The 24,125-nt window shown below is 38.8% G+C and overlaps 1 protein-coding gene across 3 annotated transcripts in view; it reads left to right on the top strand.

Annotated features, from left to right (window-relative positions):
• SLC44A1 (solute carrier family 44 member 1) overlaps positions 1–24,125 on the top strand; it is a 199,143-nt gene that overhangs the window by 143,149 nt on the left and 31,869 nt on the right. The window contains exons 15-16 of one of the 3 annotated variants that reach the window (XM_025359138.1): positions 1,470–1,550; positions 5,113–7,502. In XM_025359138.1, the coding sequence (XP_025214923.1) occupies positions 1,470–1,550; positions 5,113–5,136 (105 nt within the window). In that variant the 3' untranslated portion in view covers positions 5,137–7,502. Of the gene's footprint in view, positions 1–1,469; positions 1,551–5,112; positions 7,503–24,125 lie in introns of those variants that run through there. The other 2 variants (XM_025359140.1, XM_025359139.1) reach the window with 2 other exon arrangements.

Below are 24,125 nucleotides of genomic sequence, written 5' to 3'. Positions count from 1 at the left end.
TAAAAATTTGAAAACCTTATTAAATGGCTTAAGTACCATTATAATCAGTGTTAAATGTTACCAAGTAAAGATGCTTTCTAAATAATAGTAGTTTGCTATTAAACTATGAAATATTTCTATCTCAAAATGGGTAATATTGAATACTAAGCATTATACATTGAAATAACAAGTCATTTTCCAGGAGCATATTTTATCCAGTTAAATCTGAAATAAGTGTATTAATAAATAGGCTAAATTTTTTTTTTTTTTTTTGAGACAGAGTCTTGCTTTGTCAACCAGACTGGAGTATAGTGGCATGGTCTTGGCTCTGCAGCCTCTACCTCCCAGGTTCAAGCAGTTCTGCCTCAGCCTCCCAAGTAGCTGTGATTACATGCGTGTGCCACCACTCCTGGCTAATTTTTGCATTTTTAGTAGAGATAGGGTTTTACCATGTTGGCCAGGCTGGTCTTGAACTCCTGTCCTCAGGTGATCTGCCTGCCTTGGCCTTCCAAAATGCTGGGATTACAGGTGTGAGCCACCACACCCAGCCTAGATTTTTTTTTTTTTTTCCGATAGCAAGAATGCCAAATGATTTAGCTGACCTATTTGGCATTGATTTTCTCTTTTTCTGATAACATCAGCTAAATTGTGAACATTTTCTTAATGTCTAAACTAATTCTAACTGGTTATTTTCTGAATGGAATTTGATCATGATTATTGCATCTCTTTTGTGATTAAAGCATTTAGAAGAGTGTTATTGTTTTTTAAGTCACTGATCAAAAGCAGAGTAAAAAGTACTATTTTCCACCCTTCAGTTTTCTCTGTAGGAATGGTGAGGATATTTAATGAAGAAGTTCCCCGTAAATGTTGACAGAATGGAAATGTTCCCTTTGGGGCACATTCCCATTTCGACTACTACTAACCATAGGTTCTGGTTGATACACCCTGTCTTCCTATTTTATGAAGTAATGTCATGGTCAGATTGACACTTTTTTAAAAGATAGTTTGTTTGTGGTTTGGTTAAGAAAAAAAGCATTATGTGCTTAGCAATATCAGTGTGTTCTTTTACCTTCTGTGGTTATTTAAAAGTGGAGGCTTATGGAGTAACATGTTCTTCTTGTTTCATTTAACCTTGATGTAGAAAAAAACAACAATAACAAATAAAATGATATTCTGAGTATGAGAAAATAGCCTCTTAAAAATGTTAGGTGTTTTCTCTTCCACTTAGAACTAACATTATCTCTTTCTTGGAGCCTTAGTAAGATTGTCACAATGAATGGATGGAAAGATGTTTTAAATCAGCGGATTGCAGGGTCCATTCCTGCAAATTTAGCAGCCCTCATGTGTGATACTAAACATTCTTTATTGCTATGTTTTTAGGCCATCCATTTACCAAGATTGAGTCAAAAATGTAAATGTTCTTTAGAATTCATCTACTAACAAATCTGAAAGGAACCAAGAATTTACGCATTGTGATCCGTATTTTGCAGGAGTTTGTGGAAAACAGTAGGAAAGCAATGAAAGAAGCTGGTAAGGGAGGCGTCGCTGATGCCAGAGAGCTAAAGCCGATGGTAGGTGGAGATGAGGAGGTGGCCGCCCTCCAAGAATTTCACTTTCACTTCCTCTCTCTCTCTGTCTTCACTGACTGCACTTCTTCAGGAGAAGCTTTTGTTATCTGTATCACGCAGGACGTGCTGCTCTTTCTGTTTGTGTGCTTACCCATCACTTGGATGGCAGAATTCTTGTCACAACTGAGACCACCTTCTGTAAAAGTAAGCTGAAAGGAACAACATCCTCGTCAGTGCTCGGTGGGGGGTAGGGGATGATAGTTTTGTCCCTAAGGTAAAACTGCTATTGCTCTTTCCGTTTCAACTGTCAGTGTTTGGCTTTCATCAGACTGAACATTTTGGTGTACACTTGAACTGACGGTTTGACTTTTATCATTTTGGAAGGTGATCATAGCAATTCCTTTCAACTTGCTAAAATTCATACTCCCTCATTTTAAAATATTGTTCTGTTTACATCGCTGTCCTTTTCCCTTGGCTGACATTTTCTTCTGTTGCCTAGTTGTACTTTCTTTGTTTCTTAAGCTTTATTTTTCAGTAGCAACAAGGCTGTTTTCATCAATACCCACATTCCCACTCAGTAAGACAATCTAGTCTTCTCCCAGTTTAATTGTGAGATGGATAAATTATTTCTGGTCATTGATATTATATATATGTATATATATACAAATATATCTCTGGACTCCACTTTTATTTGAAAAAAGCAGCTTAATGAGTGTAAGAGAACCTTGAGCCGCTTTTCACATGGGTATTGTCACATATATTTCACATGGGTATAGCGTAGCAACAGATGCCTCTGTCATATATTGGTCTAATTACTTCCTAATTTAAATGCGTATTTTTTTAATAGCATGTTTGTTTTCAAATATTATGTAATTGTCTTCATCCTTAAATAATTAATTTTAAACAATGTGCCCTCTAACTGCATATAATGTTCAAAAGTGTGAGGTAAGGACTTTCCTTTCTATCTTCCTTACACTTTAATAAATGATTTGATTTATAGCAAACTTGTCCAACCTGCTGCCTGTGGGCCGCATATGGCTTAGGAAGGCTTTCAGCACAAATTCATACACTTTATTACAACATGAGATTTTTTTGCATTTCTTTTTTTTAAGCCCATCAGCTATCCTTAATGTATTTTATATGCAGCCCAAGACAATTCTTCTTCCAGGGTGGCCTGGGGAAGCCAAAAGATTGGATACTGCTGATTTATAGGTTTTCAACTTTAAAATATATGGTATAAAATAAGTTCATTTAAGTAGACCGAGTGTGGTGGCTCATGCCTGTAATCCTAGCACTTTGGGAGGTTGAAGCAGGTGGATTGCCTGACCTCAGGAGTTTGAGACCACCCTGGGCAAAACGGTGAATCCCCGTCTCTACTAAAATACAAAAAACAAAAAACAAAAAGAAATCCCATCTATACTAAAATACAAAAAAAAAAAAAAAAAAATTAGCTGGGCATGGCAGTGAGTGCCTGTAATCCCAGTTACTTGGGAGGCTGAGGCAGGAGAATTGCTTGAACCTGAGAGGCGGAGGTTGCAGTGAGCCAAGATTGCACCATTGCATTCCAGCCTAGGCGACAGAGCAAGACTCCATCTTTAAAAAAAAAAAAAAAAAAAGTGTATATATGGTATAAAATAAGCTCATTTAAGAGTAAAGGAAATAGGCTTATTTATGGGGGGAGGCAGGGAGGCTATATGTATATGCAAACTAATTGCATATTCAACCTAAGTTAAAGCCTCAATAAAATATTTAGATATAAACCCTTTTTTCTATAACCCTTTCCAGTGCCTATTTTGTGTTACTTAATAGCATGAATAATTATAAAATCAAATTTAAATGTTTAGATCCCAGAGCACAGATCACTCTAGTACCCACATAGCTCTGAATTTTAAGTTTGTATCACCTAGACATGGATTGCTTGGGCAGATGGCAGCTCACCAGCAATCTTCCCAGTCAGGTTCCATGCCCGCCCTCCACACCTTTCTGTATCCCTCTTACTTCACAAAGGCTGAGGAGGGCAGCAGTGGAGATTCTGCCAACCCTATGGCAACGTGGAGAAAGGAGGGAGGCTTCCTTTCTTCTTCTGCTTGGTAGTCCTAATTGTTCAGCAAATCGATTCTAAGCCCAAAACTTAAAAAGATACAAGAAATCTTTAAATAAAAACCAAGCTTTCCCCCCTTTTCTGTCTCTCCAGTGATTGAAGCTTTCATTATATCATTCAGTAATAAGCGTTTAAAGAAAGGGAGAACTATTTCGAGGTTGAAGACTCTTGCCATGAGTTGGCACAGATTTCTATAATATTATTTAATGAATGGTAGATGAATTGTAGTAGATCAGAATGCAAGTATACTTTCCTTACCTAAACTCCTAATTTATAGGCAATAATCCTGGGAGAACTGCCCAGGTTATGTGGCATTCTACCAGATGCCAAATATTTTAGAAGGAGTTCTTTCCTATTAGTATTTTTAGTTTTGAAATAGTGTCCCTTACTTCAAACAATGCATTAAAATCTTCATTTAATTTTTGCTTTCATTTTCTGTTGTTCAGTTCATTGCTTGCAGATTAATGGCAAAAACCCTCTTCTGCATCCCAAAATACATCTTCTATGTGCATCGTTCTGGTGCTTTGGACATTGTAGCATTGGGTCCCTAAGAATAATGTTTTCAATGGTTAAAAAGCTCCCAGAAGACAAGTGTGAAATATTTCTCACAGAGTAGTTTTATTTTCTCAGCACCTCAGTACCTTCTTTATTTCTCTTCCACAGTATGCATGGTTAGAGTTGGCCCCTACTAACACCATTCCCTTGCATGTGTTTCTAAAAATCTGTTTGAGAAATTTCTACCTTAAGTTTGGGGATTGATAGAATTTAGGATTGCTTATTTGTATTTGCTTGATATAATTTACATATTGTTGCTGTAGATGAAAGTTCTATAAAAGAGCATCATGCCTATTTTGCAGTAGCTCTAGAAACATTGCTGCTGTTTGAATTCACTATCTTCCTCCCTCCTCAATGGGATCTTTTAATTTACGCTTCATTTTTAGCCTGTACAATAATGTTCAGTAAAATGAGGTTTTATATTTTCCTTTTGACAGGGGATCATTGAACTAAACATGAGAACTTCCAGTTTTGTTCTCGAACTTTTCCCTGAGAGAGGCTCACTAGTTAAGGGAACTTTAAAGATTTATGAATTTTTTTTATGATTCTTTGAAAGTGATTTTGGATAAATGTACCAAAAGTGATAAAAAGGTTTAGGAAAGAGATTTTCTGACTGACTGCTTGCTGTCATATAGCAAAGAACTTAAAGAGAAAAGGGAGGAAAAATCCTAGACACTGTAGGAACATGGGCTAGAGAAGTATGCTCTGTGTATCTCAGAGATGATCCTGGAGAAAGTGTGACTTTCAACATTCGTAAGAATTTCAGCTCCAGGAATTCAGGGGAGAAGGATTCTCAGTCCATTTTGCCATCTTGCTGTTTGTGACCATGTGTATATTTGTAACATCATTCATGATCTCCTTTTAATGGTAATTGTCTAAGATTATACTCTGTATGACTTTGTTTTCTAGGCTTCGGGAGCAAGTTCTGCTTGAACCTAGCCGACGGTTATGGAAACCCATTGACATTCCAAAACAATATATACACATAACTATGTATTTGTGTGTGTGGGTGTGTGTATATATGTATATGTATGTGTGTATATATGTATATGTATATACACACACACACATAAATCAGCCAAAATCAGAGAAAAGGAACAGGGATTTAATACCTTTTTTATGCTTATTTTTGTCAAACATGTACTCCTTTCATACGGGTGGCTTTTACAAGGCAACTTCCGTCATTTAATGTTTTCAACTGTAATTGTCTTAATGGAAATGTTAAAATTCATATCTGATTAACATTTTTAATAACTTAGAGGAGATTTTAACTTTAGTTATTTAAAAATAGGTAAAATTATTGTACCAAATTATGTCTAAAGTTTATTCAGGGGTGATTTCCCTGATGTGTGTATAAAATCAAGATCTTATTTTACTGATGCATAAGTCCTAGTGAGTCAAGACTAGGCATATGCTTTCAGATAAATAAGGAATTACTCCAATCAGTTTTCCCCAATCAAAGAAGCCATGTCGTTTTACTTTTAGAAACATACAAGTGGGCCCAATATGGGAATTTTCATAATAGTTCATACATTTGTCAGCTAACATTAAAAGGTAACCAACTCCTCAGGTATTTGTAGTTTACCCTAACGCTTCTTTAAAAGAAAGTAGGTAAAAAAGAAAAGGGTAGATAATCTTTCGTATGCAAACTTTTTCCTTATATTTTGTCTTTCTTTCCTTTTTGACTTTAGTAGCATCCTCCACACATTTGTGTGCCTGATTTGAAAGAAAGCTGGGGCACCCAGTGAGTTTAGCCTTTAAGTTTCTGTGTATTGATTTGCAGATTAAGTAATGCTGGGAGGAATAAAGAAGGGACAGAAACATGGAACATAAAGCATTGAAAATTGCAGTGCTTGGGCTTCTGCTTCAGAGTAACGTCAGTGGCTTAGGGTTAAATGGCCATTTTATTCAAATGCTTGCTATACAATCTGAAAACACACTGGCAGGTGCTCCTCTCCTTGGCAATTCATTGAGTATCCAGAGTTCTACGATGTTTAACTGAAGAATTGGCTAATGTGTTGATCCTCCAGTGTGACTGTTCTTTTTGTTTGGGGGTGGGTCTGGGGTTTTTTGCATTTTTATTCCTGAAGCTTACCAGATATGAATGGCTAATATTCCATTGTTCTGCTTATTGTAATGGTGAATGCTTTAAGAAAAAAAAAAGTGTAATTTGCTAAGAATAATTCATGATCTGTTTATGCGATAACTCCTTTTTGTTACAATTTTTTTAAAAAAAGCTATTTTTGTTAATGTAAAGTAAATATTTCAGAGCAAATTTTTTAAACTTATTGCACTAAATACAGGCTCTGTACAAAAAACAAAAAAAGCCTCAGCATTTTATCATTCCATGGAAGGAGAATCTTTTGAAAGAAAGCATTGCCTCCTACCAGAACTAGACAGTGAATGAGACCGGTATTATGGAAATGCATACAAGTAATGTCACTAGGGCTTCATAAGCAGCTGTTTGCTAATGTGCTTCCTTTCAAAGGGTTGGACCTCTAAATTGCTGCAAAAGGTAAATGGTATTTTTTTTTAAGTATTGGCGTTCTTTACTCTAGGTAGGCTAAAATTTGCTAAATGCCTTGGTTTCTTTTCAAAGTTCATGTAATATTTCTGATTTTTCAGAATATTTGCAATAAGAGTCTGGATTTTAAAAAACACACACATACACACAATTAAGAGCTCATGTCTTAGCAAGATCTGGGAAACTAACATTGCAAGAGTAGCTATTTGGAAAGAATAATTCTCCAGAAGTTAACATCTAACATCTAGTATCACCAAACAGTATCACTGTTCTCTTTTATTCATCTGATATGGAATAAATATAATTATGTAACTAACAATTGTCCAAATAGATGAGAGAGCAAATCATGTGAGAAAATTCAGAATACCATCTGTTTCATAGCCACACAGATTTTGGACTTTCACAAACATTGGGAACTAAATTTAGAATTGGCAAAAGTCTAGAAGATGGGTATCCAAACAGAAGACATTCCAGGAGCTAGCAATTTAAAGAGGTGTCCCTCCAAAGTGACCTGATGGAAGTCCTGAACTTGGAAATTAGGTTCTACTCACTTGGACATCCCTGCATCATGGACTGTTGCTGCTCCCTGTTCCATATGCTCGCAATCTCAGCTATTTGGAAGCCACCAGGAATGCTTTCTAATTATCATTTGCAACTAGAACTGTAATCAGAAAGAAATTTTGTATTTTTGTATAACTTGATTGTGTGCCATTTTATATAACAGGTCCTGTTTTACAAATAAATTTTGTTTTACTAACATTGTGTTTAGAAATTATAATCTATGTGTAACCATGTCATTTGAGTTGCAAATTAATTGCCAGGCTGTTTTCCTTAAGTAAATTCATGTGCCATATAGAAATATGCAGATATGCATATACATTACACAGGCACACACAGAGAGATATTTAATATGTGGAATATCACTCTCTCTTGAGCTTTATTCCTTGATTAATTTGATAAAGCCTCACAGAAGATTTTAAGCAATATTTAAATATGTTGAGGTTATGTTTGGATATTCCTGCTGCCTCTTTTCATTCATTTCAAGTCATTCTTCAGCTAGCTATGGGCTGCCTTATTGCTATTCGCTCACTGCTTCCATCTTCTGCCCAAGTGAGAAGAATAGATGAAGAACAGAAATTTATCTGTGAAATGTGGATACCAGAATAATTTTATAAATCATTGATTCTGTGTTGTGGTTTTTGTCTTCTTCTGTGGTGAATCTTCAAAACTGCATTCAGGACTCATATTTCTAGAGTTTTAGTTGGGGTCCTCTATTGTCAATTGTAGTAGTGACCAGAGTATCATGGTTTCTGCCATCAGATAATTAAAGCTCTGGTGCATAATTTAGACTTTCTGAGCTCCTGCCTCAAGAATAAGGTCTTCCATAATACGGAAGAGAAAAGTTATATTTCATTGTAAATCCAAGAGACCCATCTTCTATGAGAGGCTTACCGGTGCAGTAGTAATAAAACATTAGCAATTTAGCTAGAGCACTGAGATTGTATAATCCTTGCGTGGATGAGCAGAGCTCAAAGCCAGTTGTTCCCTTAAACCATTTAATGCAATGGCTAATGTTTAGGATTAAAGTTTTTATTTTATCCTATAAGATAATTAAGTCCTAAGTCACTACAACTTAAGTAGCTTAAGTGTATGTTGGTCCCCAAACTTTTTCCATAATGGTTAAGGAGGAGGCACTTACTGAGTTTATTTTAAAGTTATGCTAGAAATGTTCTTCTTTTGTAGAGATGCTCTCTCTCTCTCTCTCTCTCTTTTTTTTCCCCCACGAAGGGCATTAAGCTGCTGATTGTAAGTGATTTCCAATACCACTGATCTTGGTATCTGCCAAGGGCTTCCTTGCCTTCCCTGGGCAGTTTTAGGATTTCACCCCAGTAGGGGGTATGAGGCACTGACCCCTTTATTCTGGACTCAAACTGCTTTAGAGCAGAGTTAATACCTCTCCCTCACTCTTCAGAACAGCTACAGGAACTGCAGGCACCACATATGTGTGAGGCCACATCACTGCCCCTGAGGCTTCAACCATTTCCACCATGCACTATCACTGGCTACTAACAGCCATTTCAAGAGATCTTGTAGCCTGCAAGCTAGAATTCTGGGATCAGTTCCAAAACCAGAACTGCCAGTAATGTTGACTTGAATATTTTATTTGATTTTTGGTCAGTAACCTTTTCATTTAAACTGGACTTTCCAATAGCCTTAACATGGCCTCTGAGAAGTTTCCTCCAGAAAGGTCTTTAAGCTTTCGCTTTTCAAGAAGTAAATTCTTTACTGCTTTTCTACTGCTACTTAAAAACAACAACAACAACAAAACTCTCAGAGTCTGGAGGCTTATCAGTGTACCTGCCACAGTTAATTTCTGTATTCTTTTCATACATTCCATCTGACAAATAAGAGTGCACTATCATGGCTTGCCTAGAGTTGTTAAGAAGTGGTCTGTGAATACATATCGGAAAAATGTGGGTTCATAAGTAAAAGCGTAACGCAGAGATTTGTGTATTCTGTATTCACAGCATAGGCTGCCTTTTGCTTTAAATGCATATTCATGTATCTTTGTGTACTAAGAATGCGTGTTAGCCTTTTTGAAAAGTAGGCACTGTTCATATACAGTAGCTTCTTGGAATTAACTCACCTTTGTTAACTTAGTGGCACATAGTCCAAATTTTAAAAAAGCAAGACCCTCGAGTATGCCAAAAGAAAATCTAAAGCTAGCAAACTTAAAAAACAAAACAAAAATTACACATGTTGTGTACACTTATGAATTTAGAATACCACATTTTTCCCATTCAGATTTCATACATTTGAGCCAAATTCTTATACTCCACGTTTTAATTTTAAGAGGGTAATATTAATCCAAGATTTAAATCTTTGAAAATATCTTTCTTATAGAAAACTTCAATGCAGTTTTTTAAGTTACTGATTTCTGTGGAAAACCTTTCTTTTCTATAGAAATACTCTAGTGCCCTTTCTTCCTCCCCATCTTGATTTTGTATGTGTAAAGACAAATGATGATTCAGTTTCTCAATATTGCATGAACAATTGCCACTTTTGTAAATTATATGGACAGAATGTGTTCTAAGGAAATTCATTAGTCAATTTGTGGAAAATATGTGAAATTGTTAGAGACCTATTAGGTTATTCAGTTTTGATGCTCAGTTTTACAACTTAAATGATTTTCTCCAGGACACGGAGCTCAGAATAATAAAGCTTTTATTGATGGTCTAGTGAAGATCTAGTTGAACATGGAAACATTGTAATTTACAGATGTCTCAGAAATGTTTCACTTTTATTTGCTAAGACCTGAATTTAATATTTGATATTCAAAAACAAGTTATTTTGAAGGGGCAATGGGTCTCTTTGAGCTTAAGAAAGTTATGGACTATCTTTCTCTCAAATACACATTGCATGTCTGTGAACACTCAAAATGCTCACAGAATCTCAGGGCCCTCAGACTGCCAGCTGCCACCCCGCCACCCGCTCAGAGTCTTAATGAACCCAAGTCAAAAGCCTGCTCTAAAGTTGTTCTGATAATGTGTTTTGAAATGAGGAAGTGATTAGGCCTCCACTAGAGATACTTTTGAGATGATGCTTACCACCTTCTGACCTGGAATCATTTTTATAACTTAAAGACTTTATGTAATTTAGTAGCAGGTTAGGGAATAGAAACCACACTAATCTGAAGGAATAACAAGATGATCAACACTGAATCTTCGTAACAGTAAGATTTTCTTTCTTTGGAGGTGTGAGGGGGTGTGTGTGTGTGTGTGTGTGTGTGTGTGTCCTTGGGGGTTATTTGGGGCAAGGTAGCAGATTATCTGCAATGAGCCAAAAAAAAAAATCCAAGAAGAAATAAATAGGGAATCTTTGTAACTAATCCATCTACCAAAACACTTGATTCTTTTTATTGTAACTCAGCTATGGCGTTATGTGGCTTAGTGTTATCAGTATACTACTGTCTTAAAACATATTTGTCAACATGTCCAGGAACAGTTGAAGATGATGATAAATTAGCAAACTCACGTGTAGTCCATAGTTAGCAAAGAATAAATTTGGTAGAAAGTTGGAGGAGCAGATGCTAAAGGTAGAAATGCAAAAGGTGTTTTTTCTCCCTGCATAAATCAGGGAGGTGTTTTCTGTTTTAGTGTTTTCCAGTCACCCACTAGAGCAGCTTCGGACTGCTCTGCCAATAGAACTCCGCCCCCAGTCCCTTCCCTACTCCATCTTCTTCAGGAATATGTGAATTTCTTCACATCTGCACCTAGTACTATTAGGTAAGGGTGCTGCATCTACATGGAAGGCTCCCTGGGCCCTTGAAAAAGCAGGCAGACACTCATCAAGGGGTTTGAAGTTCTTGTGAAATTTGATCCCAGTGGCTCATGATTTATAGTCAGACATCAAACCGTTGCCTATCTTTTCAGGCTGAAGAAAGTGGAAATGTCATAACTGACTGGTGAAGAAAGGAGAAAAGTCAGCTTCCTACTCCGCCCCACACTCCTATAAAAGTTTGGGGGTTTTTTGTTTGTTTTTGCTTTTTCTTGAGACCAAGTCTCGCTCTATCGCCAGGCTAGAGTGCACTGGCGCGATCTTGGCTCATTGCAACGTCCACCTCCCAGGTTCAAGCGATTCTCCTGCATCAACCTCCTGAGTAGCTGGGACCACAGGCATGTGACACCATGCCCAGCTAATTATAGTATTTTTAGTAGAGACGGGGTTTCACCATGTTGGCCAGGCTGATCTCAAACTCCTGACCTCCGGTGATCCACCCACCTCAGCCTCCCCAAGTGCTGGGCTTACAGGCGTGAGCCACCGTGCCCGGCCTAGAAGAGCTTTAATGAACCTTCCACAGTAGTAAATGCAGAGACCACTGGAGGAAATTCCCATATTGGATAGAAAAGGGCCTAAGTCCAGTGTAAGTATCTAAATTTGATACGTCTTTTTGTCACAGAAGTGTAGGACTTAAAGGGAATATTCTGACCTTCGTGTATGAATCTGATCCACCCATCCTGTCAGCTAGGATTATAATTTGAGCTGTTTTGGGAGCATGTGTTAAATCATATGAGTAAAAAAAAAAAGTGGGCATTGAAAAAAAGACTTGGGAATAATTGGGCAGATAGAATGGGTTCCATGGATCATCCTAGTTGCCACTAGAAAATGTGAGCTCCTTCTTCATTTACCATGTTGATAATCAGGTCGTGACTTTTTTTTGTTTTTTGTTTTTTCCGTAAATTGTATTAGATACCACACAGGAATGTGACAATAATAGGATGGTTTTGGGGGCTGGTGATTTGAAACAGGGACTATTAAGTCGATTTTCCCCATTCTCTAGGTTCCAGTAGTCTGTGCTCAGAACTTGGTTTTTGGCCCCTATTGTTTTTGCCTATTTTGATTTTCTGAAATGATCACATGGTGACAGTTAACTTTTCTTCTGCTGTGTTGCCCTAATGCTAGTAGATTGTGTTGCGTTGTTGGAGTTTTCTGATTTCTTCCCTATATGAGGGTACTAAGAGCTCCATAATGAAAAGAAGTTTTTATACTTTCTCAAAATATTCTGGACCACTGAATGCACTTCTAATAGATCTTACACCTAAAGAAGTTAGTTCAGTGGTTGTTAACTGATTTGATTACAGGAGGAAAAAAAACTTTATAACTAACAAAAGGCGGGGAGAAAAGTGTGAAGGGCATCAAGCAAAATGACAGGGGCTTCAAAAAACAACCAAAGACAAAACCCTATCTTCTGAAGACCAAAGGTCCAACTTTACTTACTGGCTGGCACAGCCTTTCTGAACTCCTCGAGTTTAGAATGGAGCTCCTAGAATAATAAGGCAGCCAAATTTAAAGATCAGTCAATACAGTAGGGACCTGTTATTGATCTCTTAGGCACTGAGTCTTCACATCCAGTGTCAAGCCCAGCCCAGCATATGGGGTGATATGAGCAGAAAACACATATCAGTGTGTTTTGATTTCTTGTGGCTGTGTAATGTGGCATGAGAAGTATATTGTGGTGCCACATATTTCTCAATCTGATGCCTTTTTGTCTTTTTTTTTTTTTTTTGTCATTTGCATTCTATTTCATAGTGCCAGAATGAATTTTCGTATCTTGTCTTGTCTTTGTCCATTATAAACTGGAGGATCACAGTTAAGCCTTCCATAGTTTGGGATCATTTACCTTACCATTATTTTGGATTTTTTTCTTGTTACAGTGTCACTACACTGTATTCATGTGGGGGAACAAACATGTAGGTGCTTGAACATGCCCCACAGACACAGTTGTAGCCCCAGTATTTGTGACTGTCATTATTGACACAGTGCAGACTTTACAGATGGAGCATTATGCTCTCAGAGGACTTTAAAAATATGTATATTAAGCAATTAACTTTCTGGAGTTGGAGTTATCAAATCTTGCTGGGAAATTAACTTCCAAGAGCTCTGAATTGGATGGAATTCCATCTGGCTTCAGAGAACAATGAGCCTATATGAAATGGAGCTTTGAAATGTTTTTCTTGTGCAGAAATATAAACTAGAAAGAAAAGTGCTGATCTAATGCTAAGTTTTCTCTGTGTACTGACTCAGTTGCCAGAATTATAATGAAAACTGTATTTTAGTCTAACAAATGTATAGAATTTTTTATGTAATAAATAAAATTTTATAGGAAAGAATGTTATTGTCTACTGTGTTGTAACACTTCCCCATGCCCAGCGTGGTGACTGATAAAATCATGGGCAACATCTTCATTTCAAATTAGGTCAGTATGCCGCAAGGGTGCCCCAGAATTTCCCATCTATTCCTTTCTGTCTCTCACAGCATGTGCTGGGGGCTTCGGAATAACAAATATAAATGTACTAAAACCAATTTCTGAAGTACAAAGTTCATCCACTGCCCGGCCAGGCTTCATAGCTGGAGTCTGAGTTGCCATGTGAATGCTAAGATTGCAACTGAACTCAATCATCAGGCAGAGTAGAAAAGCCTCCACTGGCCTGGGCACAGTGGCTCATGCCTGTCATCCCAGCACTTTGGGAGGCCGAGGCGGGTGGATCACGAGGTCAGGAGATCGAGACCATCCTGGCTAACACAGTGAAACCCCGTCTCTACTAAAAAAATACCAAAAAATTAGCCGGGCGAGGTGGCGGCGCTTGTAGTCCCAGCTACTCGGGAGGCTGAGGCAGGAGAATGGCCTGAACCGAGGAGGCGGAGCTTGCAGTGAGCCAAGATCGCCTCACTGCACTCCAGCCTGGGCGACAGAGCGAGACTCACTCTCAAAAAAAGAAAAGAAAAAAAAAAAAAAGAAGAAGAAAAGCCTCCACTGGACAGCGTCCATCATGGAAAGCATTCACTGTGCCTGGTACAGTGGTCTGTCTGCACGTGAATTGAAGCCTGGATCTGTACTGAGTTTAGTGCATTTGTGAAACTGTGTGGTGCCATCATTTAGGCAGTAGCTGTGCCCCATTGAAAGTTTAGAAAAATCTGGGGGAGGGATTGCATTGGGAGTTATACCTGATGTAAATGACGAGTTGATGGGTGCAGCAGACCAACATGGCACAAGTATACATATGTAACAAACCTGCACGTTATGCACATGNTATCATTATCCCGATTTCATAGAGGTGGAAACTGAGGCTCATAATTTAAGTGACTGGGCCAGAACCCTAACAAATGTTAGAGCTCAAAGATCTAAGGCTTTAAGCTACATTCTAAGACTTAGGGTTCTTCCAATATTAATATGCTAGTTTAGAACTTATCATTCCTCTTCTCCTACAACTTATTTCTGTAATGAATAAATTATGAATGTTTTACTTGGACAGAAGTATCTCTAGCTTCTTTAAAATTTCATTTAAAATGAACTATTACACTGAATGTATGAAAGTTTACTTGCCACGCAAATATTATGGGAAAATTTCCTCTAAGATGAAGTAATGAAAAAAAAAATTGTATTTTTGAATTCTTATTATTTTGATAGTATATTAAAATTTGTTTATCAAAATAAAATGAATTTAGTATAATGACTAATTTATTTGAAAAAACATAACTGACATCCAATTTAATCAAATCTTGAAAGGTCTTAGTTGCTTCCCAGCTTGCCCAGACATTTCCAGCTTTATGCGATTATCCTGGTTTAACTATTAATAAACAAGCATTCTCTTTCCTACTCTTTTTTTTTTTTTTTTTTGAGACGAAGTCTCGCTCTGTCGCCCAGGCTGGAGTGCAGTGGCCGGATCTCAGCTCACTGCAAGCTCCGCCTCCCGGGTTTACGCCATTCTCCTGCCTCAGCCTCCCGAGCAGCTGGGATTACAGGCGCCCGCCACCTCGCCCGGCTAGTTTTTTTGTATTTTTTAGTAGAGACGGGGTTTCACCGTGTTAGCCAGGATGGTCTCGATCTCCTGACCTCGTGATCCGCCCGCCTCGGCCTCCCAAAGTGCTGGGATTACAGGCTTGAGCCACCGCGCCCGGCCAATCAATCTTTTTAAAAACCAATAATTTTAGGTAATATTAGGGACTAAGGAAGGGATGTTCTTAAGTGGAAGGCCTTTTGCAATACCATACACCTCTCCTAATTTGTTTTGTTATTTTGGATTTTTCGTGAGAGGCTGCACTGTGAACTGCCTTTTATTAACAAATGTGAGCTGACGATAGTCCTGGCTGTTTATACTATCCTGCCAAAAAGAGTTGTTACAGGATAATTGTGAGGAGGCTTAAACACTGGAGGGATTTGAGATTCTGAAGAATATTAACCAATCTGGACTGTTCTTTCTTTTTTTGAGTGGTTCTGATGCAGATTGACGTAATTCTTTTATATAGACTACCTAATGATTAAAGAGCCTGTGAAAAGCCTCACGTCTGAAAGGTAACCTGAAAGTCTTTTCTTTCTGTTTGGCTATGGAAAGTGTACTCTGTACTTAACCTCAAATCGAAGGAAATAAAAATCTAGAGGATTCTTTCAGGAAGCACAAAACTTATGCACCCTATCTTAATATGTAAGTAGTGATTAAAATTTTAGCTGCTTTAAATAGCTGTACAGCTCAAAGCTCTTACAGATGTTGAAGGGTTCAGAAAGAAGCTGGTACCTCCAGAGGCTCTTTGGCCTCATATCTTTGATCAGATGCTGTGGAACTAACCTACTGAGTTTGTGCCTCTACTAGGGGTGTCCAATCTTTTGGCTTTCCTGGGCCACACTGGAAGAGGAAGAATTGTCTTGGGCCACACATAAAATACGCTAACACTAACCATAGCTGATGAGCCAAGAAAAAAAAAATCACACACACACAAAATCTTTTAAGAAAGTTTATGAATTTGTGTCAAGCTGTATTCAAAGCCATCCTGGGCGGCATGCGTCTCGCGGGCCGTGGGCTGGACAAGCTTGCTCTACACGTTGTTTTTTTCACTTGTGGCAAATAGTAGTGAAAATAAGAAATGCTTTATGCCTTTAATTTGATAATATGCCTCATGTCATTTACTGTCCCAATTCCAAGAAAAATAATTTTAGCAGATTCACCTAGGTTAAATTTAGGATTCCAGAAAAAGTAAAGCTAAGCTATTAGACCATTTCATGGTCTTATCAGCAATTTCAATAGAAATCTTAAAGCCCTCTCGGTACTTACAAGCTCCCTGGCCAGGACTGTCAGACTAGAGAGGCAACAGTAAGGAACTGCCTTCAAGGCAAAACAAAGTGGCCTTCAGTCAGTCTCGGGTTACATCTTGTAACCTCACACTGGGAGACAGGATATTAGGTATTTAAGGTTGGTCTACTCACTCCATCTTCCAGAAGGGATTCTCACAGCTTACAACAAAATAAAACAATTTTAACACACACGCACACACAAGTTGTGTAATAAGCAAATTGAAAAAATTGAGAAAAGGAGATTAGCTATGTAAGAATCCCAGGCTAGGCATATGACTAAATTCCAAGCTTCCTGTCAGTCCTGTGAAAGAGAAAATCAAGAAAGGTACATGTTTAATGTTAAGTTTTAAAAAGCGTAAATAGAAGTTCAACAGGAAGGACTGGGTCGGCATTCACAATGATGTAAATAATATTTAATATGTTGGATTAATGTTTATAATATAGTTAGCGAAGAAAGCAGGGGCTCAAGCAATGAATGATCTCATTTATATGAAATAAATATTCTTACACATCTTAAAGGTATAGTAGATGCTCTCTCAGTCCTGTAGGCACTGGTAGTTAACTGATTAATTGAAAAATTGGGTTAAGGAGGAGAATCATTAAAAATGAAAATTGTTTGCCGGGCACCGTGGCTCACGCCTGTAATCCCAGCACTTTGGGAGGCTGAGGCGGGTGGATCACGAGGTCAAGAGATCGAGACCATCCTGGCCAACACGGTGAAAACCCGTCTCTACTAAAAATACAAAAATTAGCTGAGTGTGGTGGCGCACGCCTGTAGTCCCAGCTACTCGGGAGGCTGAGGCAGGAGAATCGCTTGAACCAGGGAGGTGGAGGTTGCAGTCAGATGAGATTGCGCCACTGTACTCCAGCCTGGCGACAGAGGGAGACACCGTCTCAAAAAAACAAGAAGAAGAAAAAGAAAATTGTTTTAAACTACAACATGTAAATGTTTATTGGCCAATTGTTGACATAGGTATATTCTTTCTGACTCCTGACTCTTCCGAAGTTGTCTACTGTCTTTGGCATTAAAAACACCAATAATGTAACCTCCCGAAAGTGCAATAATATGAAATATTGATTTATTAAAATGGATAAAAATTTAGAGATGCTTACGAAGCCCACTGAGTGTAGGTTCCCAGGTTATAATAATTTTTATAATTTCCTTGCAATGTTTCCTTGCACCTACACATAACTTGAGATTAGTAGTTTTTGCATTTACCTTTATTATGTCTTTGCAAGGTATTCAAGCTTTCAAAGGGTTTTTATAGAAACTACTCTTGCATATTCATTGTTTTTATCAATATACATAATATTTAAATAATCCTGGCAGTAGTGAAACCACCACACCTGGCATAACATGTTGAAATATACACACCTGACCCTTGTTAGCACAACCTCCTGATGCTGAGAATGAGAACACAGAACACAGGCCTCTGAGTGGAAGCCCCTCTCCAGGAACATTCCGCATACAGTAGTCATCAGCCAGTACATTCTACAGAAGCTTGGAAAAGATCAGTTTATCTGGCAAAATGGTTAAGTGAAAGCCAGCTATGAAAGCCATCTATTTACATTTTTTAAATGATAATTATGGTTATCTCTGTTTTGTGGGACTATGAGTAATTTCAGTTTTTTTCTTTGCTTATTTGTATATTTAAAATATTCCTCTATAGTTTTTAATAGGAAAAAATTACATTAAAAACAAATAGCTGGGTAAGATAATAAAATGATAGTAACTAAACCAGTGTGCTAATAGGCCAGTGGAATAGAAGAGAAAGTTTCCAAAACAAATCATATTATTTATAAGGGATTATACCTAAAATAGAATATACATAAAATGAATAAGGAAGGATAGGATCTATTTAATAAATTGTAATTTAGGACAATGGGCTTTCAATTTGAAAACAAAGCTAAGTCAAATCTAAATGGATTTAGGATTTTTTTTATTATTATTATTAGACCAGGGAAAGGTCAGGAGAAGGAGTGGAGAGGATCTGATAAAATTAGAAAGATTAGAAAAAATAATAGAAATGATAGACTTGAAATAATAGGATGATGAAAATGATAGGTGGGGATTAGGGAGATGCACACCTCACATTTCGTGGAAATTGTGATGCGTGAGGCCCATTTCAGATGCATTTCCTAAGCATGTCCACAGCAGTGTGCTAAATGTATCCATTTTCTTTCAACAAGCATTTCCTGAGACCTCTTCTGGTCAGCCAAAGTTATATTCTGGGAGCTCAGTGCTAAATACTGCCTGATCTTAAGTAGCTCACAGCCTAATGAGGGAGGCAGAGAGCAGTGATCAGTAGAGTGCTTTGGAGCACAGAGGAAGGTGTTGAGGTCATTAGGAGAAGCTGTCTCAGCTGAGTCCTGAAGGATGAGCAGGGATTAGCCAGATGATGAAGGGGTGGGAGGGTGATTCTACCCAGAATAGAAGCACTTTGGCACTCATATAGCAACATGAGGAACACAAGTCGTTCAGGATGTCCAGAGCAAAGAAGATGTGGGTTTGCACCAAGAGGTGACCCTGGAGAGGATACAGGAGTCTAACATGTGTTACATCTAAAGTGTGAGTTGTTTCTATATTTGTGCCCCTTTTATTTTCCAAAAAGGCATACATACAAAAAGGTTTTTTTAACCCCAGGCTGGAGTGCAGTGGTCCCATCATAGCTCACTGCAGCCTCAAGCTCCTTAGCTCAAGCGATCCTCCCACCTCAGCCTCCAGAATAGCTGAGACTACAGGCATGCACCCTCACACCCAGCTTTTTTTCTTTTCTTTGTTTTTGGAGAGGCGAGGTCTCGCTTTGTTGCCCAGGCTGGTCTCCAACTCCTGGCTTCAAGCAATCTTCCCAAGTCGGACTCCCAAAGTGCTGAGATTACAGGTGTGAGCCACCATGCCCAGCCCAAAAAGATTATTAAACTAAAAATGTAAAAGCAAAGACATAAACAGGAAGAAACAAATATGCTAGACTCTAGGACTAATACTGTCACAGTGCATTGAAGCCTTAAATTCTTTCAGCTTTCTTAGCAACCTGATAGGAAAAGAAAACACAAAGATCTACAGAATTTTATTCTCTAGTAGAAGAAAGTTTATGCATTCTTCAATTTACTGTGGAAGCAAAAATAACCCACGTATGGCTCTTAAATTGGGATTTGGGGGGGATGCTAAGCTGGGGAAGTCCCAGCATGTAATTTCCTGATGTTTTATTTGAAGTTGTTACCTCATACCTTATTTAGGTCTGCCTCTATTATGAGTTACACGACATAGTTCTTAAGTGTAAATAAAACAGAAAGATAAGCCTTCATTTATTTCAGATATATTCACTGAGTTCTGTATTAGCTAAGAATACCAGAATAAGAGACCCAGCCTCTGCCCTCTGAAAACTCACACCCTATTTAGGAAGCAAAGGAGTAAGCAGATGATTGTAATCTAGTGTGCCAGCCGCTCTGTTAGAGCTAACTCAGGAGTAGCAGGGAGACCCACCTGAAGGTGGGAGGGGCAGGGAGGTGGGGCTGTAATAAGTAAATAAGCCTTTGGGGAAAGGGAAGGAGAGAGTGTTCCAAGGAGGATAGTGTGTGTGAAGAAATGATGATGTACCTGTGAATCTGTACTGAAGTGTAGGTGTGGGGACATGAAATTGGAGCGGTCAGTAGGGATCGGATCTCAAGGGTCTTGCAGGCCACCCTCAGGGTCTTGATTTTACGCTGCAGAAAATGAGGACTTGCTGAAAGATTTTAATCAAGGGAATGTTTGGAGATATTTGCATTTCAGGGGAAAAATTACCCTGACAACGGTGGGGGGTATGGCATGGGATGAGTTGCTTCTGGGCCAGGAAAACAAAGTGAAGAGACCATTGTAATATACCATGTGATTCAGAATGAGAATTCCAACTAGGGCACTAGCAATAAGAATGGAGAGAAAGGGCAGGAGAATCGCTTGAACCTGGGAGGCGGAGGTTGCAGTGAGCTAAGATTGTGCCACTGCACTCCAGCCTGGGTGACAGAGCAGTGCTCATCCCCTCTGCACCCCCGCCCCCCGGCCCACAAAAAAAAAAGAAGGGAGAGAAAGTGGTATATTTAAAAGCTAATGGAGGGATAGAATCATCAAAAACGGATGTTTGGTTGGTGTAAGCGGCCAAGTGAAAGAAAGATGGGAGTGAAGCGTGAATCTCTGGGTCCTGGTTTGCATGTAGTACTGCATTGGAAAATAATTTACTTTTCTCCTGGAAAGAACCACTTTAAGATGAAACCCTATTTACTTTAATAAAGAGACAAGATAAAATAACAGAAAAAGCACTGACCTAGGATTTAGAATATTTGGATTTATCTCCAGTGCCTCCAGTCCAATCAGGGGTGGTTTGTCCTCTCTGCCTGTTTTCTTGACTATAAAATGGAATATGCTCAGTCTGGGCTGTAGGACTACAATGATAAATACATGAACTTAGGGGACAGGAATATGCTTCAAAAGCAGTTAAATACAACACAGTTGTTATCTCCTTATTTTCTGATGCCTAAAGGAGCCAGCATTGTATAAGGAAGAGAACAAAGGTCTTGGGATTGTGGATATAGATTTGAATCTGTCTCTGCTGCTTATTGTAGAAGCTGGGTAACCTGGGAAAGCCATAGAACCTTTCTGAGGCTCAGTATCTTCCTTTGTAAAATGGGAATACTCATGTTTTATAGGGATTGTGTAAGACAATGATAATTTGTTCATTTCACTCAATCATTACCTAACAGATACTTCATGAGTACCTACTATGTGTTAGAAGCCAAGAATATAAAAGTGAACAGAACAAGCTAGAGTCTCCATTCTAGTTTCATGTATAAAAGCTAATGGTGGCCAGGCGTGGTGGCTCACATCTGTAATTCTAGGACTTTGGGAGGCCAAGGCAGGTGAATCACTTGAGGTGAGGAGTTCGACACCAGCCTGTGCAACATGGTGAAACCCCATCTCTACTAAAAGTACAGAACAATTAGCCAGGTGTGGTGGCGGGCATCTGCAATTCCAGCTACTCAGGAGGCTGAGGCAGGAGAATCTCTTGAATCGGGGAGGTGGAGGTTGCAGTGAACTGAGATTGTGCCATTGCACTCCAGCCTGAGCGACAGGGCGAGACTCCATCTCAAAAAAAAAAAAAAAAAAAGCTAATGGTGGGATGATATGATTGAAATGGCAGAGCAGAAAATTCCAATAATCCATCCTTCCGCAAAAACAATGATCAAATTGGCAAAAACTATCCAATCAATATTTTTGCCAAATTCTAGACTCTAATAAAGAACTTACACACCTAGGCAAACGCTAAATAAAGACATTTCGGTAAGAGAGCATTGAGGCATGTTAACTTATTTGCATACCATCTCCACTCACCAGCTTAGCAGCAGCTGTGAATGTGGTAGCTCATGTTTCTGATGTGGCTTGCCAATGCCCAAGTAAGCAATATGTGGTTAGACCTTATTCTCAAAAAAAATTGTGGTTGTATGTTTTGAACTGTCTGGTGGCTCCCTGAATGATCAACTCAGGGATTTAGCTTTGTGTCATGTGCCTCAGAAGCTTCTTAGGGCTGAAGTGATCTCCCAGGTGACATCTGTCAATAGCACTTAAAGGCGTATATACTAGCTGCAGCAACCTGTGGTGAGGAATAACAGATGCCGCAGACAGCAGACAGATGGAAGCCTGGGAAACGAGGCTAGAAAAGGACATATATGGAGGAATAACAGCTTTCAAAAGCTTCTGCATATACCAGGAAATGTCCAAGGCCACACAGGTGACCAGGGCTTGACACAGGAAGGACCTGAGAAGACCACAAATGTTCACTTCTGGCTAATCTTTTGATGCAAGCAGGAAGTAAAGGCTAAAGCAGAGTTGTAAACAGTCTTGCTAAGTGTTAAGCAGTGCCCCCATAAAGAATGAATGTGCAATGACTAGAAGGTGATCTCTTTTTTTTTTGTGGCTCCAGGTATTTAAGGAAAACTGTCAAATCACTAGCTGACCACAAACTAACAAAACAGAGACTTCAGTGACCACACACACACCAAAGAATACAGTCTCTACAAGAAATAGTTCAGAAAAGTCATTAAACAAATAAACAACTATAACCCACAACAAGCCAACAACAACAAACCCTAGGGAGGAGGAAGAATCTGATTTCCAGAGTTGCCACATTATAGTATGCAAAATGTCCAGTTTTCAACAACAAGAAGAAATTACAAGGTACACAAAGAAATAAGAAAGTACAGCCTATGAACAGAAGAAATTAACAGAAACTGGCCAGACGTGGTGGCTCACCTATGATCGCAATACCTTGGGAGGCTGAGGCAGGAGGATCACTTGAGGCCAGGAGTTCAAGACCAGCCTGGGCAACATAATGAGACCCCATCTCTTCCAAAAAAATACAAAAATTATCCAAACATGGTGGCGTGCATCTGTAGTCCCAGCTACTCAGGAGGCTGAGGTGGGAGGTTTCCTTGAGCCTAGGAGTTCAAGGCCGCAGTGAGCTGAAATTGAGCCACTACACTCCAGCCTGGGTGACACAGCAAACTTCATCTCTTCAAAAAAACATTTTTTAAAAAAGAAACTGTCTTTGAAGAAGCCCAGAGATTTGACTTACTAGACAGAGACTTTAAATCAACTGTCTTAACTATGCTCAAAGACATAAAGTGAAGGACAAAGAACTAAAGAAAATCAAGAGAACAATGTTTTACTTAATAGAGAACATCAATAAAAAGATAGAAATGATTAAAAAGGGAACCAAATAGAAAATCTGGAGTTGAAAATAACTGATACCAAAAATTCACTAAGAGGGGTTCAGTAGTAGATTTGAGCAGGCAGAAGAAAGAATTACTGAATTTGAAGATAGATCAACTGAGATTATTCAGTCTGAGGAGAAGAAAAAGAAAAGAGTGAAGAAAACTGAACAGAGCCTAAGAGACCTGTGGGATACCCTCAAGCATACCAACATACACAGAATGGGAGTCTCAGAAAGAGAAGAGAGAAAGAAAGGAGCAGAAAGAATATTTGAAGAAATATTGTCATGTAAGGTCTGGGCTATTAAAAAAAAAAGAATACTTGAAGAAATGATGGTTGAAAACGTCTCAAAAGTGATGAAAACATGAATGCACATCTAGGAAGCTCAACAAACTCCACATAAAATAAACCCAAAGAGATCCACACTCAAACAGATTATAACCAAATTATTGACAAAGAAAAATAGAAAATATCGGTTGCAGCAAGAGGGAAGCAACTCACTACGTCTAAGTATCCTTAATAAGAAAAACAATCGTTAATCAATAATCCTTTATTCAATAAAATTCTCCACCAAAACTGAAAGAAGGCCAGGCACAGTGGCTCACACCTGTAATCCCACCGTAATCTCAGCACTTCGGGAGGCTGAGGCAGGCGGATCACCTGAGGTCAGGAGTTCAAGACCAGCCTGGCCAACATGGGGGAAACCTTGTCTATACTAAAAATACAAAAATTAGCCGGGCGTGGTGGCACATGTCTATAATCCCGGCTACTTGGGAGGCTGAAGCAGGAGAATCACTTGAACCTGGGAGGTGGGGGTTACAGTGAGCTGAGATCATGCCACTGCACTCCAGCCTGGACAAGAGACCAACACTCTGTCTCAAAAAATAAAAATAAGGCCCAGCACTTTGGGAGGCCGAGGCATCTGGATCACCTGAGATCAGGAGTTGGAGACTAGCCTGGCCAACATGGTGAAACCCTGTCTACACTAAAGATACAAAAATTAGCCAGGGTAGTGGTGGGCGCCTGTA

This window comes from Theropithecus gelada, chromosome 15 (genome assembly GCF_003255815.1).
Source record: "Theropithecus gelada isolate Dixy chromosome 15, Tgel_1.0, whole genome shotgun sequence".
NCBI classification, from domain to species: domain Eukaryota; kingdom Metazoa; phylum Chordata; class Mammalia; order Primates; family Cercopithecidae; genus Theropithecus; species Theropithecus gelada.
The sequence above is the reverse complement of the archived record's forward strand: the minus strand, read 5'-3'. Positions and strand labels throughout refer to the sequence as shown.